This window comes from Peromyscus eremicus, chromosome 14 (assembly GCF_949786415.1).
Source record: "Peromyscus eremicus chromosome 14, PerEre_H2_v1, whole genome shotgun sequence".
Classification (NCBI taxonomy): Eukaryota; Metazoa; Chordata; class Mammalia; order Rodentia; family Cricetidae; genus Peromyscus; species Peromyscus eremicus.
Window position 1 is genome coordinate 71784028 of NC_081430.1, and position 17865 is coordinate 71801892.

Below are 17865 nucleotides of genomic sequence, written 5' to 3' on the forward strand. Positions count from 1 at the left end.
AGAAGTGATTCATTTTAAGGGACCTTGTGATGACTTAGCTCAACTCCTTGATTTTTTCAAATGAGGAAAATGAGGCCCAGAGGAGGAAAGATCATTGAGATTGTGGCTAGCAGAACACAAGTTCCTGGTCCACACAAGTGCTCACTTCACTACATCATAGAAGAGTGTTCTTCAAGACGTTCTCTCTCACATACTGGGGTATCCATACCAACAGTTGTCCAACATGCAATATTCATGAGGCCTCCAAGTAAACCATGTCATTTTTATACTATCCCTTATTTCCTGGGTGTCTACAGTGTTCGTGGAGCCCAGTTTTTATAACAACAACACAATGGTGTCCACTGACTTCTCTTTCTGGGTAAGGCACTCTTTGGAAAACTGGAGATAGAGACAACTAGACAGACACATCACTGCATAATAGAGCTTATGGTCCACTGAAATGGTAGACATAAAATTACTGTAATATAAGTGGTAAAAGTAACCTGTTTTCTGAAGCTTCTAGGACCCACAAACAACATTGGTCTGAACAGTGTGTATCTTTAGTTAGAACTATCTACAGGGGATTTTTTTTCTCCATCTTGAAGTAATATGCAAACTTCACATTTCCAAAAGATGGTTCCCAAGTTCTCAAACCATGAAAAAACATGTCTTTCTATGTGAATGCTAACACACACTCTGAGAACCCCCCGTGTGTCTCAGGTGTCTACCTCAAACTCAAATTATTTGTCTTGTAATCTTAGTGGCATTCTCTCCCTAAACATGGTTTAGTCAGCATTTGAGCAGGGAAGAGCCAGCTTCTAGCCTCTGTGTCTGGCCATTCTATTTTCCCTCTATGTTTCCGACCAGTGAGAATTCATCCATCTAGTTTATCCTCTCAAATTTTCCATCTTGCTTGTTGACAACCATTCCAGTTTGAATATTTTGGTTAGTGTCATCATACCAGACCAGGGTATGAAAAAACTCTGAAAAATGGAACCGAACGTCAGGAGTCACAGATAGAACCAAGATGTATAGACAAAATCTAGGTGGTCAACCAACCGTTGAAATGTAACCTGATGGGATCCCATCAAAGAAAAGAACAGAGATCAGAGGAGTGCTCAGTAAGAGGCAAGGCTCCTCATGACACGATCCTTGCTAACGGACTTAACAGGGGCACGATTTATATGCAATAAAACAATTTTCCTTTAGGTGAGTTTGATGTGTTTTGAGGTACGCACATTCTCGCTTATCTACCACGGCACCAGCATTACTATGTTTTGAAATGGTTTCCTATTTTCTCACCACATATTCTTGTCAGCTCCCTCTTCCTGCAGGCCCTAGGTTAGCTCCACTCTGGGATTGCCTTTGTTCCAACAGCAAATATCAGAGAAGTGCTTTAGCCAGACCTGGAGGCAGACACGTGACCCTGAGCCTAGTTACCACAGACCTTGCTGGTAGGATATGAGACAGACAGGGTTTGCAGAAATGTGACACAGACGGGATCAGAGAGGTTGTGCTGCCTGGTGACATGAAGGACGAGTTAGTTTAAGGGACCAGACATTTACCTTCCAACTGCAAAACAAAAACAAGAATCTTTGGTAACTCACAGGGCAGTCTTCCATCAGTCACTTACAAAATCAGAGTAGTAGACCAAAGGCGAGGTGTGGAGTTGAAGTCAGGACTTAGAAGGTAAGCTTGTTAAGAAGTGTACATAATTCCGAAGGTCCGCCCCCAAACTTGGCACACAGTGTACTCTGAATATTATTATCTCTATCATCATATTAAGATCATAAGATAACTCTGCAGAGTTTTGGCTTCCTCAGGACACTTACACAGGAGGAACCAACCTGTCTTTGCAAGTCCTGGTATAAAATTAATCAAGTTCTTGTGACTGACTCTGGTTCTTCACAGGCAAGTTCTGACACACTTAACCATAGGAAACTTTATAAGTTTTCCAATGGAAGAGCCAAACAGCTAAGGGTTCTGCATTACCCACCAAAAAGAAAAAAAAGAAAATCAAAGAGAAACTTTATCCACCCAATATTTGGAAAATATGAATTGCCATTGGCTGAGGGCACATGGAAAGAAAACCAAGCTAGGATAAATATGAAGCAATATAAGACTCTTCTTTCACGTCTGCCGTAATTATTCTATTGCAAGTTCTATTTTAAATGCTTATTCTAAAACCCCAGATGATTGAAAAAAGAAAAAGATGCAACTTGCCGTGAAAACTAACATTGAGAGGAAAGATATTTGGGGGTGATCTGTTCACTGGCATTTTTAATGTTGGGGTAGTATTTTCCCTCCTGGTGGAAGAAACCACAGTTGTTTTGGAGAGAGTGGTGATGTCACACAAACAGCTCTAAGTGAGCGCTTCTGTCCTAAGATTCATTCTGAGATTTTCTTACCTTTCATGACCTGACTGTCTGACTTACGACACGGAGACCGAGGGGGGCGGGGACTTTCCCTGTACCACGGAAACAGAGTTGGATGAAAACTCACAGAAATCCCGGAGCATTCGCCATCTAACAAGAGCTTCTTGTCTAGAGATGTCTGGCCAGATGTCCAGCAGACTGTGTGCAAAGCTTGAAGATGCTTTTCCTCTGCAGACAGGAACACATGTAAAGTTTGGCTTCAAGTAAATGTTAACTACATAATGTTAATGTTAATGTATGTAATGGCTGTAACATCCTCAAGTTCTAGCAGATGGATTCTTTAAAACTCCTCCTACATTATAGAATCCTCTAGATTGGAGAGCTGGAAAGATGGCTTCGTGGTTAAAAGCGCTGGCTGCTCTTTCAGAGGACCAGGGTTCAGTTCCTAGAGCCCATCGGGTGGATTGCAACCTGTAACTCCAGTCCAACGGTCCGACACCCTCTTCTGGCCTCCACAGGCACCAGGTGTACACAGGGTACACAGACATACATGCAGACAGGACATCTATACACATAAAATAAAAGCAAATTTTAAAAAAAGAATTCTTAGAGTAGTAATATACTTTTTTACAATTCACTGTAATAAAAATCAGATTAAATTGAAGCTGATTCAAACTGCATTATGAAATTGTTAATCATCTGCCATGAAGAGATTGCCACTGAAAAATTATGTATGATGTAAACTCCGAGTCTTAACTTTATGGACAGCTAAGACTAGGGAAAGTAAAAGCTAATTTTTAAACTAGGTGGAAAGCAATTCTCTCTATTTGTAATTCATTTAAAGTTGAAAGCTTTCACAATGAGATAAGGAAATTGATATGGCTTGCCCAGAGAAAACTATATCAGCTTTGCCTCTTTGTAAAAATGTCTTATGTTCAATCTAGCTAGAGGAACATAGTTTAATTTGAAATCAAATTCAAATGATGGTTGTTCATAAATATCAAAGCTTTACAGTAACTGTAAAAATCTTGTAATTTCATATTCTACTTCATCATAGGTCAGATGTGGTGGCATATGCTGTGATCCTAACTTTTGGGAGGTAGAGGTAAGAAAATCAGTAGGTCAAGGCCAGCCTGTTCTACATAGAAAGTTGAGGCTAGCCTGAACTACATGAAACCTGATCTTAAAAATTAATATTTGTGTATGAACTTATAACATTGTTGTGTAATCAGTCCACAGGTGGGTGATATAAACTACCTTATCATTTGTACAGAAGGGAAAGAACAGGAAATACAGACTAGTTAGAATATCTCTAGACCAACTTACAAATAGTATCACCTTGAACAACGTAGGCCTGAATATACAGATTCACTTACATGTAGATGTTTTCCTGTGAGATGTGTGACAATTTGAAAAAAAAAAACTTACAGACTGCGTAGACATTAAAGAAATTAAGCAAAAGATATGTCATGAGTACATAAAATATAATTAAGCATTGATCTATTTTTATCACATGGGACCATCAACATGTATAAATCTCATTTAAAAGTTAAAACTTATTGAAGTTTATGGTCCTAAACAGGTGCAGACAGCACGCATGGCTCCATCTGCAGGGGAGAGAAGTGTAAATAAGCATAAAGATGCCAATTCAGCCAGCTCTGCATACAATCTACAGAAGCACATGTGGTACTGGCATAACCTTGTGCTGCCTCCTGCTGCTACTGACGTGAGCTCTGGTGTCAGAAGTGTCTGCTTAAAGGAACATTAGGTGACGATAACCATCTCTACGTGGGCAGTGAATTGTGGCTTGCAACGGAAAATAGTCTTTCGTGGGCAGGGGAAATGGATCAGTGGGTAAAGTGGTTGTTAGACAAGCGTAAGGACATGAGTTCAAGTCCTCAGAACTCATGTAAAGCCCGATACGATACTATATGTCCATAATCTTAGCATTCCTATAGCCAGCGGGGAGGCAGAGACAGGAAAATGCTTGGAAACTTGCAGATCAGCTACTCTGGCATAGACAGTGGCAAACAACCAGGAAGAGACGTGGTCTCAAACAAGGTGGAAAGTGAAGACCAGTACCCGGAAGTTACCATCTGATCTCCGAATATGCGCACGCACAGAGAGAGAGAGAGAGAGAGAGAGAGAGAGAGAGAGAGAGAGAGAGAGAGAGAGAGAAGAAGAAGAAGAAGAAGAAGAAGAAGAAGAAGAAGAAGAAGAAGAAGAAGAAGAAGAAGAAACACACAAATAAGAACAAAATAAATATTTAAGAACCAAGTCTGTGTTGGGCAGCATTGGTGTCATGAATTGGACACACCAGCTAGAGAGGTCCAGAGAGATTTCCTAAAAGTATTTGTTCATTTGCTGTTTTAGAAATGCCATTAGCCAAATGCCTACCACACTCAGAAATACACACCATGGTTATAGTGTTGTTAAATAGTTGATAAACCATTTTAGGGCACACCCCCATATTCCAGAGCCTTGAGCTTTCCCAACACAACTATTACAGTAGCTTGAGTAGCAAAGGGTGTGGCATGGTCCAGAACCCTGTTTCTCCTGCTCTCTAACCCTAAACTTAGTTTTTTTTTTTTAAACCTGTTTAATCATTAACTTCTGATGCATACTTTGATCATCATAATTCCTACCTCATAGGGTTATCATGGAGCTTGGGTGAAAAGCAGCATGGATAAATGCACAGCCTAGGTTTAAAATGCTTTTTTAAAAAAAGATTGCATTTGTATATCAAGTACCAGTCCTAAACTATAGAACTGCCAAGATGAACAAGTGTTCTGGTTCCTTAGTAATTCTCCAATGGCATGCAAGCCTGCATGACTAAACTAATGTTTGACTATAATAGAATGGATACATAATAGAATGATAGAGGACCCTAATCCAAATTAACATTGGTGTGGTGTGGGATAGAGGACAGAGAGTGGTGAAGGCAGATTCACAACCATATTCCTTCTGTTCATTCCCATGCTATCTTATAGATGGTGAAGTCGTTTACTTTTGAAATGGGTGAACTTAACAACTTAAAATTAAATCTACAGGTGAAGAAATACAGTGAAAACTTGCAGGTGTCTGGGCCAGGAGGGAAGTTACCACTGATTTTCAAAGATGAAACTCTCACCCCTTTCTTGATGTCTTCCCTTTCTAGAATCTTCTCGAGCTGTGGCTGTTGAGAATCCCCTGGCTGACCGTGATGTCAGAATAATATTCAAGGTTCACTTTCATCTCTAGTCAGTGAAACACTTTATCAGGCCTCATCTCTGCAGGTTTAAACCTTCTGCCTTGTTCACCAAGATTTGAACTCCTGGCCTTAAAAGAATATCTCATTTTTTCCCTTTTAATCATTAGATCTAATTTCTTTGAGAAAATGTAAGTCTACCCAAAAATTGAACAGAAAGTGCAGAGTTCCTACAAACTCCCTCATTTCCCCCATTCACCCCAAACCCTGCTGAGCTGTCTTGGCTCCCCTGCCAGAGACAGGGTGACTGTTTCGTGTGTCTGTTTCTGGGCTGTCAAGTCTTATAGCTCTATTTGTCTGTTTGTCTGTTTGTTTGTTTGTTTTCTGTTTTGTTTTGGTTTGTTTGTTGTTTTGTTTTTTGCCAACACCACACTGTCTTGATAACTATAGCTTTATGGCAGGTCCTGGTCAGGTAGCGTCACTCTTTTGAATCTGCTCGTCTTCCCCTGTGGTCTCTGTTCTGGTCTTTACTGAGATAATTTTAGGACTAGTTTGGTAATAACTACAAAGTAAGTTGTCGGGGGTTTGATTAAGCGACACTAAATCTACAGACCAGCTGGGTAGAAGAACTGACTTCTTAATAGTGGTAGATTTTCCTGTCCATTAATGTGAAGTGTCTCTCCACTTCTTTAGGTTTCCTTATAGTTTCATCATCAGAATTTTGTAGTTTGCCTCCTGTAAGTCATGTTTTGTTATACTTATTCTCAAGCATAGCTCCTTGTTCAGTGCTAGTATAAATGATACTATTTTAAACTTAAATCTAATTGCTTATTTTTCTATGCATGGAAGAGATTGATTCATATATTAAACATATTCTGCAGCCTTGTTATAATGGCTAATTTGTTTCGGGAGTCTTTATATATGTGTGTGCTCAAGTGTGTGCGTATGTGTGGTGTGTGTGTATGTGTATGTGTGCAAGTGCCCACCTATGCATGCACATGTGTGGAGGGCAGGGGTTGACACCAGGAGACAGGGACTCTCACCGAGTCCGGAGCTCTTTATCCATCTAGGCTAGTTGGCCAGCGAGACCCCAGGACCCACGTTATCTGTGCTACCCTCGCCTAGGGTTATAGGAGTGCGGTATCTCGCCTGGCCTGGCTCTTACCTTGGTTCTGGAGATCCAAACCCAGGTCCCTATGCTTGCAGGGCAAACACTTTATCCACTAAGCCATATCCCAGCCCAGTATGCTACTTTAGAAACTTTCGTGGTTGCCTTGGAGTTTGCAACACACATTTATGACTAATCCAGGTCCACTTCCAAATATTATCCCGCCTCACTGGTAATGCAAGCAGCTTATACTAGTCTCCCGTTCCTCCCTTCCATCCACTTCCACAACAGTGTCCCTCATCCACTCTTCCATAAGCAAGAAGCCAGAAGACTTCTCCCTACTAGTTTTCTGGACAAAGCGTTCCGTGTTAGAGCAATTAAAGGTAAGAAAAAAATAAAGCGTTTTCTTTTTCTTGCCTTGGTTCCTTTTTCCTTTTTACGAGGTTTCAAGTTTCTGTTCCACGCTCTTTTCAAGATCTTTCAATGTTTCTTACAGGGCAGGGCAGGGGCAGCAGCTTACCTTAGTTTTGCTTGCCTAAGAAAGTCTACTGGACTTCGTTTTGAAGAAAGGAAGGTACTTTGACTCTCCTATACTTTCGAAGGATAATTTCACCAAGCATAGCATTTTGGATTGGTGGGAGGTTTCTTTTTTCCTTCCAACGTTTTACATACTCCATTCCCACTGTCTTCTTGCTAGAAGGGCTTTGACAAAAAGGTTGAAGCAGCTCTCATCTTTGCTACTGTAGAGGTAGGCTGTTTCCTCTCTCGTCCCTTTATTCCCAGGGTTTTCTTCCTAGCTCACCTTCTTTTGATTCTCCAGTTTAAATACACCATTCCTGGGCGCTAAGTTTTTTTTTTCCATTTTTATGGTTGCGTTCTCTGAGATTCCAGCATCTATGGCTTGATTTTTGTCACAAGTTTTTTAAAAATTCTGAGTTTCCAATATCCCTCTTCTCCTGTTCCAGCTTGGTTTCATATTTTGTCATTGTCCTATGCCCAGTTGTTGGGAATTATTCCCCCCACCACCACCTCTTTTGACATAGCATTTCAGTTCTACAAGTTTGTATTAATATATCTTCAAACTCGTGAATTCCTTTTTTTTTTTTTTTTTTTTTGCTGGGTCCAGTCTATGGGTGAGGCCAACACAGGCATTCTGTTTTTATTTCCAGTACTTACAGTTATGCTTAAGCCTTCTAAACTGTGCTCGCGTTACTCAACTGATATTGCCTGCTATCCATATTGTCCATATTTTCTATTACAGTCCTCAATGTATTAACCGGTTATTTTAAATTTCTGGTCTCTTCTACATTTAAGTCTGATTCTGATGTTTAGATTGTCATTTGACCATGGCTGGTGTGTGTGTGTGTGTGTGTGTGTGTGTGTGTGTGTGTGTGTTCGTACACATGTGGAGGATGCACGTGCAAGGGTGTGCATGTGCTTGTAGAGGCCACAGGTTGGCATTAGCTGTCTTCTTCAGGTGCTCTCCACCTTATTTTTTGAGACAGGGTCTCTCATCATTTTGGCTACACTTGCTAGTCAGTGAGCCCCAAGACTCCTCCTGTCTCCACCTTCCAGCACTGGGATTATAGGAGCATGCTACTCTGCATGAGCTGTGGGATTGAACACAGCACCACATGTTTGAGCCATAAGCACTTTATCAGCCAAGCTATCTGACCAACCCCTTCCCCCTTTTCTCTTTTGCCTTGGCACTTCTTATTTTAAAACTGATGTGCTATATTACGAAGGTAATAGACAGGCTTATAGTTTACTGTTTCAATCTAAGAGTTAGGCTATTATTATTTGTTGTGATAATCAGAGACTCAATTAATCTCCCCTAGTATCTATGTTTTCATTTGCCATGTTGTCTTTGGGTGTCCCTAAGCACTCCTACAATAGGGTGAGAGGCTTGAGTTCCTTTTCAGTGCACTGTCCTGCTGTTATCCAGCACTCAGATGTGGTGGTACAGTGAGGGGTAGGGCAGCGGTCTGTAGTCCTCTGACTTGGTCTGTCCTGTTGTTATCTGAGCGGAGTATCTCCCTTCTCCCGTGTGCAATGTGAGAACCGGCTGGAAGTGGTGTTTCCGTTGGCTTAGATTGGTTTGACTTTGGTAGACCCCAGTTGGTAAGGCACCAATGAAATCGTTTTCCTGGAGGGCTGCTGAGCCTAGTTGGGAAGGAGGGAACTAGAAGCATTCAGGTCTTATTTTTACTTTATTTCTTTATTTGCCATTGTGTTTTAAAGGTTAGCATACAAAGCAGTGGGGTTTTATTGTGACACTTGGATACATATGTATCATCATGCCTTTCCCCACCTAGCTGGCTTCCCTCCTTTCCAACAGCCCCTCCCTCTGCCTTTATACTGCATGTATTATTCCATTGCTCTCTCTTGTTCCCCTCCAGGCTCCTTAGAGACTCATTTAAATCTCTTTCTTCTCTCTCCTAGTCTAAGGGCATTTTTAAAGGCACACACACACACACACACACACACACACACACACACACACACATCATACGTGCGTGCATGCGTGCCCCTTTGACAAAGCGAAAGAATATTTATTGCTCTCAGATTTTCATAGCGGGATCTGGTTGTGTTCCCAGAGGGCAACTCAGCCAAGTTAAAACAGTAAAGCTCAGGGAAAGTCCATAGGGGAAAGCATCTGGAGCCTTCTCGAGTTCCTTTATGCTGAGCCCGGTCGATTCCTGGAGTGCAGTTTCCAGTGTTCTGCTGATACATCTCAGGCTGTGGTACTGGCTCGGCTCCAGATAAACTGTGATCTTCTGGTGTGCTGGATAGTTTTATGTCAACTTGACCCAAGCTAAAGTCATCAGAGTGGAGGGAAACTCAATTAAGAAAATGCCTTCATAAGATCGACCTGTAGGCAAGCCTGTAAGGCATTTTCTTAATTAGTGACTGATGGGAGAGGCCCCAGTCTGTTGTGGGTGGTGCCATCCCTGGGCTGGTGGTCCTGGGTTCTATAAGAAAGCAGGCTGAGCAAGACCTGAGGAACAAACCTGCATCAGCTCCCGCCTCTAGGTTCCTGACCTGCTTAGTTCCTGTCCTGACTTCCTTCAATGATGAGCACTGGTTTGGAAGCATAGGCCAATTAAACCCTTTCCTCCCCAAGTTGCTTTGATCATGGTGTTTCATCACAACAGTGATAACCCTAGCTAGGACAGCTGACGAGCTGTGATTATGTCTGTCTGTCTCTCTAACTTTTGGGACAGTAGTTCCTCTGTGACTTCCATCCTGATTAGATAATTGTGGATTTCAATTTGATTGGCTTTTTTCCTTGTCATGGAGATGGAAATGAATGTGGGTTTTGTCTTTTGTTGTTGTTTGGTTTTGGTGGTACTGAATATTAAACCCAGGACATGCTAGACAAGAGCTCTACCACTGAGTTACACCCCCAGCAAAGGGTCCTATGCTCTTTTCTTTCCTTTTTTGGGGGGTGTGGGATGGGGTGGGGTGGGTTTTGAGACAGAGTTTCTCTGACTGTCCTGGAACTTACTTTGTAGACCAGGCTAGCCCCAAACTCACAGAGATCCACCTGCCTCTGCCTCCCGAGTGCTGGGATTAAAGGCGAAGGCCACCATTGCCTGGCTCCCTGTGCTCTTCTCGAGAGAGACAGAAAACAGAAAACCCCTTAGCATTCCTTTGTGAATTCTTTCTTTAAGCAGCCTATCTGGCTATTCAGAAAATGCAGGGGAAAAGCACTTGCTGTACAAACCCAGGGGTCTAAGCTCCATCTCTGGATGGAGAGAAAGAAGCGGCTCCTGAAAGTGGTCCTCGGACCTCCCTGAGTGCCGCCACCACCTGAGTTACAAAGTGCTACTTTCAAATGCCCTATTTGTATTTTCCATAAATTCAGACAATATACATCTTTACTTTGATTTTTGTAAAGAAAAAAATATTCAATGCCTCAATTTTCTAAACACATTCCTTCCAAATCATATTCTCTTATCATTGTTATTCTTGTTATATATACATAAGAAGGAGAAGAGGAGGAAGAGTAGCAGGGGAAGTGGGGGAGAGGAAGAGGGGAGGGAAGGGACCAGCAACAGCAAAGGACCGTGCTAAGCCATGATCACTTGTTAGCACTCATCCTCCCTACACAGTTGGGTGTAGTTTAAACTGTGTGCAGCTGGTATACTTCACTTTCAAAGGGCTCATTGCTCCATATTTTTTTTGTAGCAATTTAAATTCAAGTTTTACTCTGACTCCTTGTGAATCACTGCAAATCAGGTTAAAGGTCAATGAAGTCATTTTGCAATGTTCTTTTAAAGTCCTTAGGAAGTTCTGCAAAGTGAGTTGGAGTGGACCTTGGACATTGCTGAAGATTATGAAGTGATGAAATAAGATTGCTCACCCACATGTACTTATTTGGTAGTAACCTGAATGCATGTGTTAATAGGGAGTTTATAAGAAGAGTGATTTTTAGTTTTATTCAGTAAGAAAACTTGCCTTTTAGGGTTCTGTTGTGAGCAGGATTATCTGAATCAGGAGATAGTATTTGGCATCTCTGTAACTGTGATAAAACAACTTGGCTAAATATTTCTGCTCTCCATGTTTGTATCTATTCATAACCACACACAAAATATCATATTTTATAAGTTTTACACAGGAAAATGGAAGCTTGAGGAAATTGTAATATATATTCAAAAATATCTTGTTCACTGAATTATCATTCTGTTTAACTTTTTGAAGTAATAACTTTAAGACGTTTAAGTGAGTTAGACCTACTGTTATACAATGTTCATATTTTTATTTTAAAAACATTATATTCTACAGCTCTGATTCCTGGAGAGAATTGCTTAAGAGTTATAAGAAAGGAAATGATTTAGGATTTCAGGAACTACATTTATGCAGATGGAAACACTCTGGGAAGTCATGATGTCAGAAAAAAAAGAGTCTAGAAGCATTTCCGCTAATATAATTGGCATTTTTGAATAGTTGAGACTGGTTAAGGTACAGAAGCCCAACTAATTGCTCCTAGAAGACACATGGATTTGGAGATAATAAAAGCAAGACCACCAGCATTTATTGATGGCTTCCTGTTGCCATATACTGTTTCAAGTTCTTTACGCGTGTGATAATCATCCATAATTCTGCAGCATAAATACCATCTTCTCCATTTTACAAGTGAATAAACTGGGACACAAAGAAGTTAACTGATTGTGAGTCCTGGCGCTTAGAACCAAGCTCACTCTGAATTCTGGAGCCATTGTTCTTAACACTATTTTCAGAGTGTTCCACTAAAAAAAAAAAAAGTTTTCATGATTAAAAACGAAAGGAAGACAAGTTATTATTTTTGCTCTTTTCCTCTTTTCCGATACGTCCTGTAGCTTTTTTGGAGGTACATAGTGTTCTAGATTTCAAACAAAAATAGCATTAAAATCAATCTACATAGTCCTAGCTTCTCTTTTGAAGCCAGGGTCTTGTGCCTGCTAGACAACTGCTCTACTACTGAGCTATAATCATCTCTTCATGAGTCGATTGAGATGCTTATGCATTGTTTATTGTCTTATTAGACGTGGACATTCTGTATATTTATAGAGGGCATTGTTTCTAGATTTGAAGGTAATTTAAACCTACCATAGATATCTACATAATATACAACCAAAGTTGGATTGTAACAATGTACTAATAAGGTAAAGATTGGATATTAAGCAGTTTAGAGCCAGGTAGAGTCTCAAGCCGAGGCCCCAGATCCAGGCTCAGATGTACCCGCAATACCTGCGTGTGTGTGAGTGCGTGTGTGTGCATGTGTGTGCGTGCAGTGTTCCTTGTTGGGCTTAGGATACATAAAATAACAACAAAATCCCAAACTGACAGGCTTAGCGTTTATGCTTCCAAAGCCTGACCAAAACTGATTATTTTACTCCCTAACTCCCTGCATAGCAGGTGGGCAGTCCTCTGTTGGGGTCTGCAGGTTAGGGGACTCCGTCATTCCTTCCTTTTGTCTAAACAGTGACCCAAACTCAAACGGTTCTTGCACCTTTTCTGTGTCCGTTTAAGATTATCTTTGTCTCTTTTAAAAGCAACATGGAAGCAAGATAGGTCTCTCAAAGCCTTTTCCCTTCTTTCGCTCAAATTCAGGCGTATGCTTTCACTTCTTAAAGCTCTTTTATTTATTTGTAAACGCTGAAGGCAGTTTGTTTGAAAACGGCCCTGCAACTTCACTTCCTTTGAGAGGTTCTGCAAGAAGGATTTGTTTTATCTCTTTATTTGCATTTGCTCAGCCATCAAACTTCGGCCCAGAAAAATCCTAACGACATGGAGACTTCCCTTGTTCTGTGGCAGAGCGCAGAGACTGAGCCGCCTCCGGGTCACCTGGGAAGGAGGGACCCCAGTCTAACACAGGGGGCTGGCTGCCACGACGCCAAGTGGCTTTTTTTTTTTTTTGCAACTGGAAACTCAGCAGGGCTGGGCGGCAACCGGGTCCAGCCCCGGCAGCTAAGGCGTGAGCCAGCCTCAGATGACTCCAGATAGCAGGGCGGTGTGGAGGCGGGCTCGGACCTCGGCAGCCCACTCTCTCCAGCAGCGCCGAGGCCCAAAGCCAGACCGCCCCGTAGAAAGCGCGGAGTCCCCAGGCCCGGGCTCAGCCGCACCCCTCGCCCCCTTTCTCTTTCCCTCCCCGGAGCCGCACACAGACAAGCACGTGAGCGGGGCAGCGCGTCCCAGCTGGGGCTCAGCTGACCGCCTCCTGATTGGCTGAGAGCAACGTGGGCTGGGGTGGGGCCTGGCCGCCTGCGTCGCTCGCCATTGGCTCTCGGGGAACCCGCCTCTGCTCAGGTGAGGCGGGCTCGGCGGGGGCGCGCGCGCGCCGGGCTCGGCGGGGGCGCGCGCGCGCCGGGCTCGGCGGGGGCGCGCGCCCCCCCTTCGGCTTCCCCTTCTCCTGCGCTGCGCCGCGCCGCGCCGCGCGCACCCGAGCGCGCCTCCGCCCTTGCCCGCCCCCTGCCGCTGCCTCAGCGTCTCAGTGCACAGAGCCTCCTCGTCTAGAGGGGACGCGAGGACCGTCCTCGCTGCCGTCGCGGGCAGTGTCTGGCCAGGCCCTGACAAGCGAGCCCGAGGAGCGCCGAAGGAGCCCGAGCCCGGAGCCCCAGCGAGCGCAGCCTGCAGCTCCCGCCTCGCCGTCCCGGGGTTGGGGTGGGGGGGTGCGTCTCGCCTCGCACCCCGCCTCTGGACTTGCCCCTTTCTCTGCGCGTGCGGACGGAGCCAGCGCTTAGGCCGGAGCGAGCCCGGGGGCCGCCGGCCGGGAAGGCACCGCGGGGCACCGATTCGCCATGGAGGGCGCCGGCGGCGAGAACGAGAAGAAAAAGTAAGCCGGGCCGCCGCGTTCCCGGGGGCTGGCCTTTTTTGTCTCCTCTCCCCTTCCGTCTCCCCCCCACCCACCCCCAACCCCCAAGCCTCGCGCGCCGGGCTCCCCCGCGGTCCACGTCGCCATCTTGGCGCGGGGGGTGGGAGTCGCGGGCCCAGCGCTCGGCGGGGCTGGGGTCTCCGCCCCGGACACCCGCCCCGCGCCGTCGCAGCCCAGCCTGCCCCGCGCGCCGAGCCGGCCGAGCCGCCCGGGGCCGAGTACTGCCCCTCGCTTCCGCGCCTTTCCCGCCCCTGTCCTCCGCGGTAGCCGCGACCAGCCGGCCCCGGGCTGGCTGGCGGGCGGGCGGGCGGGCGGACGGACGGACGGACCCTGCGCGCGCTGCTAGCTTCCCGGGGTCGAGGCCGACCCGGGGCTACCCCCCCTCCCCGCCCCGAGTCGCCTTGCTGAGCCGCGGCCGCCCGCTGCCTTTGTACGATAGGGAGTTGCTTGGGGTGGGGTGGGGTGGGGGGCGAAGATGCTAACTTTCTAGTTTGCACGTGCAAGGTTTCGTTGTAATCTGGGAAAACTTGCCGCCTCCAGAGTAACGGGGATTTAGGAAAACGGCATCATTTTTAACAACTTGCAATTTTTTTTTTTTTTTTTTTTTTTTTTTTACAAACTTGGGCTTGCATCACCTGACAGGGGAGCCCGGGCGTTATGTATGAATAGGTATCTATGCCTCTTTCACTCCTGAAAATAGCTTACTGTTAGTTTTGGTTAAACTTGGGCCGATAATTTAATGAGATGGAGCGGGGGAGGGTTTATACAATGAGAGCCAAAGAAACTCATGAGTTAAAGTGTTGCAAATATGTTGGAACACCTGAAAAGAATTGTATCAGGAAACATCCGAAGTGAGAAATTGTGAAAACTTAATGTAAGTTTATGAAACATCTTGTGGTTTGAATCTAAGGAGCACCTTCTAGAATTAAGAGTGCAGCTGGTGGTAGCAAAATCGACCCCTGCCGCCAGCAAACAGTTTTGTCTACTTCAATATTCTAACCTTGAGGAAATCAGTTTCAGGAGTTGAAGGTTTATAGTAAGACCTGTGGTTAGAAGGCTGGCTTAATTTACTGCTAAGTCCTTCCAGTCTTCTGGAAGAGATTAATTCCCCTTATCCATATCAGCAGAAGATAAATTTATTCGGGTTTTTGTTTGTTTGTTTGTTTTGCTATTCTGTAAGTCCCTTGTCCTGGTCCTTACTCCATAGTACGGGGCTCAGTGTGTATGCACCAAAGGAAGCACTTTGAAAATGTTTTAAAGTGAGCAAACAAGTCTAGACTTAACTCCACGAGTTACCAGAATTAGTTGCAATTAATTTTGCAGAAGTGACTACAATGCTTTTGATGAAATGATGAGGCTGCTACACTCTAAACGTTAGGCAGATTGCTATTGTGTAGTGCCAACTTACTGCCCTTATTAAATTCTGAGTTATATTTAACTCAGTACACCAAGTTATACACCAGTCACCAATTGGTTATATGCGATGTTATTTTTTTTTAATCAAAAGTAATTTTGTAATGAATGAGTGAATTGGCTGTTATGCATTGTGCCCAGTTCTAAATGGTTTTTAGTTTTTCCTCAGACTCATCTGTTATTTAGTTTTTCTCATTTGAGATGTTAGCAGCTTTAGATCAGATGGGATTATATTTCTTAATATAGAGGTTCTTAATATCGCTAAAAGATCATAAACGAATAATGGGTCACTCAGCAACCTTTAGGTGCTGTTTATTAAAGAATCATAATTTATTTGAAAGATAATTGAGTGATTGAGAGGTAAAGATTTTCTTTCTGCAATTTTTCCATCTTACATGAGCCTCCAAAATGAATACGGGGTGGGGGGGAATTTTGCTTTTTTAATAGTGTGTATAGAAAACCCAAAACTTGAATGTTTGGAAGAAAGTAGAACAGAAAATGCATAATAGATTTAACAGTGGGTACATGGTGTTGACTCCTTAGCTGTTGGGCTGCACTTGACTGACTTAACATGCGTATAGATTCTTAGATTTCAAAAAGCATGTCAGGCTCATTCTCTGTTTCTAGCTTCAAGCTGAACCTCTCAAAGTTTTCTAAAACAAGTAGTTATTGGGTCACTAAAGTAAAATCTCTAAAGAAGACATTTCTTAATGTCCCCTTTTAGCTTTCTCTCTTGTTTGAAGAATCAGCATTCAGAAGATTGAGAGAGTAGGGATGGGGTGGCAGATAGATACCCACAAGTTGGAATCCCAAGCCTTTCTACTTGTGATTGCTGGCAAGTTAGCGAATATTTCTGGATTACATGTCTCCCACCCCCAGATGATAATACTACCCCTCTGAAAATGAGGTCATACATTTAAAGTACTTAGGCCAACATAGAATGAGAGAGTCTTTGTAACATTTTTGTATACTTGAAAATAAGTGTTAACTGTTACAGTTAAGACTTCCATAACCTTTAAACATCTCTCTCTCTAATGTATATATTAGCTCTTCTGTGCCATCACACATTTTGTTTCTGTAGCCCCCAAAATGAAAAGACTAGATTTAATTCAAAGGTTGAAAACAGGTTCTTTCCTCTTGAAGCAGTATCCCTGGGCCATGGTTTCTAACATCACTTGTTTTGCTGAGGATGTGATATACTCTAAGCCCCCTCATCACATTTCCTCATCCCAGTGTTTTCTCCCTAAATAGGTCATTTTGAATTTACTCTGGACTCTTGTCATAAACATGTATTCTGGTCATGCTGTTCATTTCAGCAAGAGAGACCTAAGGTAATGTAGTTTTAGAACTGGTAATAACTTTTTTTCTTGTTCTGATGCTCGAGTTTTGAGCATATATTTACAATTATAAATGGTAAATTCTGTAGGAATTCAGCAGTGATATAGTACTTTACTTATGCCTACTTCAGTAGTTAAGACCTTCATCTCAAGGCAAGGCTTTGAATTTGTATTGGTGAGATGTTTGCAGCTCATTTGTATGAAATATGAGTTAGTACACTCCTGTTTAGTGTAGAGAGTGTTTAGTCTAGAGAGTGCCTCAACTTTCTGTGGGTTAGCTTTCATTGTCTTTGTGGCTCTGATGGTGTCCAAGCTCAAGGTTTAGATATTGTATGTGCATTCCAAATTTTTGTACATCAAGGATGGTGTATAGGAGGCTAAAGCAGATTAGTCTCTTGACTTTTTTTTTTAAAGAATTTAAAACAGTTTATTATGTTTGATTGTAAGATAATTATTTCCATACATGAATATTAAAGGCTTAGGTTAAATCTCTAAATACAGTTTTTAAAAAGATGTATATCTGAAACACTGCTTCACCTTTTTAATCTAAGATTGTTAAAAAAAAGGTCCATTTCCTTATCAGGAGAAAGTAATCTAAATATAGATGTGGGGTTGAATTTAAATTCACGAGAAAAAAGTTACTTTGTTTCAGTCCCCCCCCCCACACCCCTTTTGAGACTAGATAGCAGTAGGTAGGTTTTACCTAGCCTTTTGCTGCTTGTGGTATAGTTATTTATTGCATGTTTTCTGCTTGATTCTGAAGGGTTTGAAGAAGAATTTAATGAGTCAATGTTGTTGTTGCTTGACATTTTTGGTAAAAATATAGTAAAAATGTTTCAACTAACCATAAATTTTTAATTATAACAATTTTGTCTCCATCTCTTGAAGTATCAAGAATGAAATACTTGGTATTTGCATTGAATTTGATATCAAAATTCATGCTTTCTCCAATAAAAAATTAACAAACTCATCTGTTTGCCAGGCATAATCTTTTAGACAAATGTAATATGAAGAATTAAGAGATTACTCCATGACTATCTCCCTGTAGCATTTGAAGTGATTGTGTATGTTTTATTTAGTTAAAAGATTTAGCATAAAATTTCCTATTC

The 17865-nt window shown here is 42.8% G+C and overlaps 1 protein-coding gene across 5 annotated transcripts in view; it reads left to right on the top strand.

The window, feature by feature from the left end:
• The first annotated feature begins 13631 nt into the window (after positions 1-13631).
• The window catches only part of Hif1a (hypoxia inducible factor 1 subunit alpha), a 49294-nt gene continuing 45060 nt past the window's right edge, over positions 13632-17865 (top strand). For 2 of the 5 annotated variants that reach the window (XM_059279098.1, XM_059279101.1), the window contains exon 1: positions 13632-13967. In XM_059279098.1, coding sequence (XP_059135081.1) covers positions 13933-13967 — 35 coding nt within the window. In that variant the 5' untranslated portion in view covers positions 13632-13932. Of the gene's footprint in view, positions 13968-14634; positions 14881-17865 lie in introns of those variants that run through there. The other 3 variants (XM_059279103.1, XM_059279102.1, XM_059279100.1) reach the window with 2 other exon arrangements.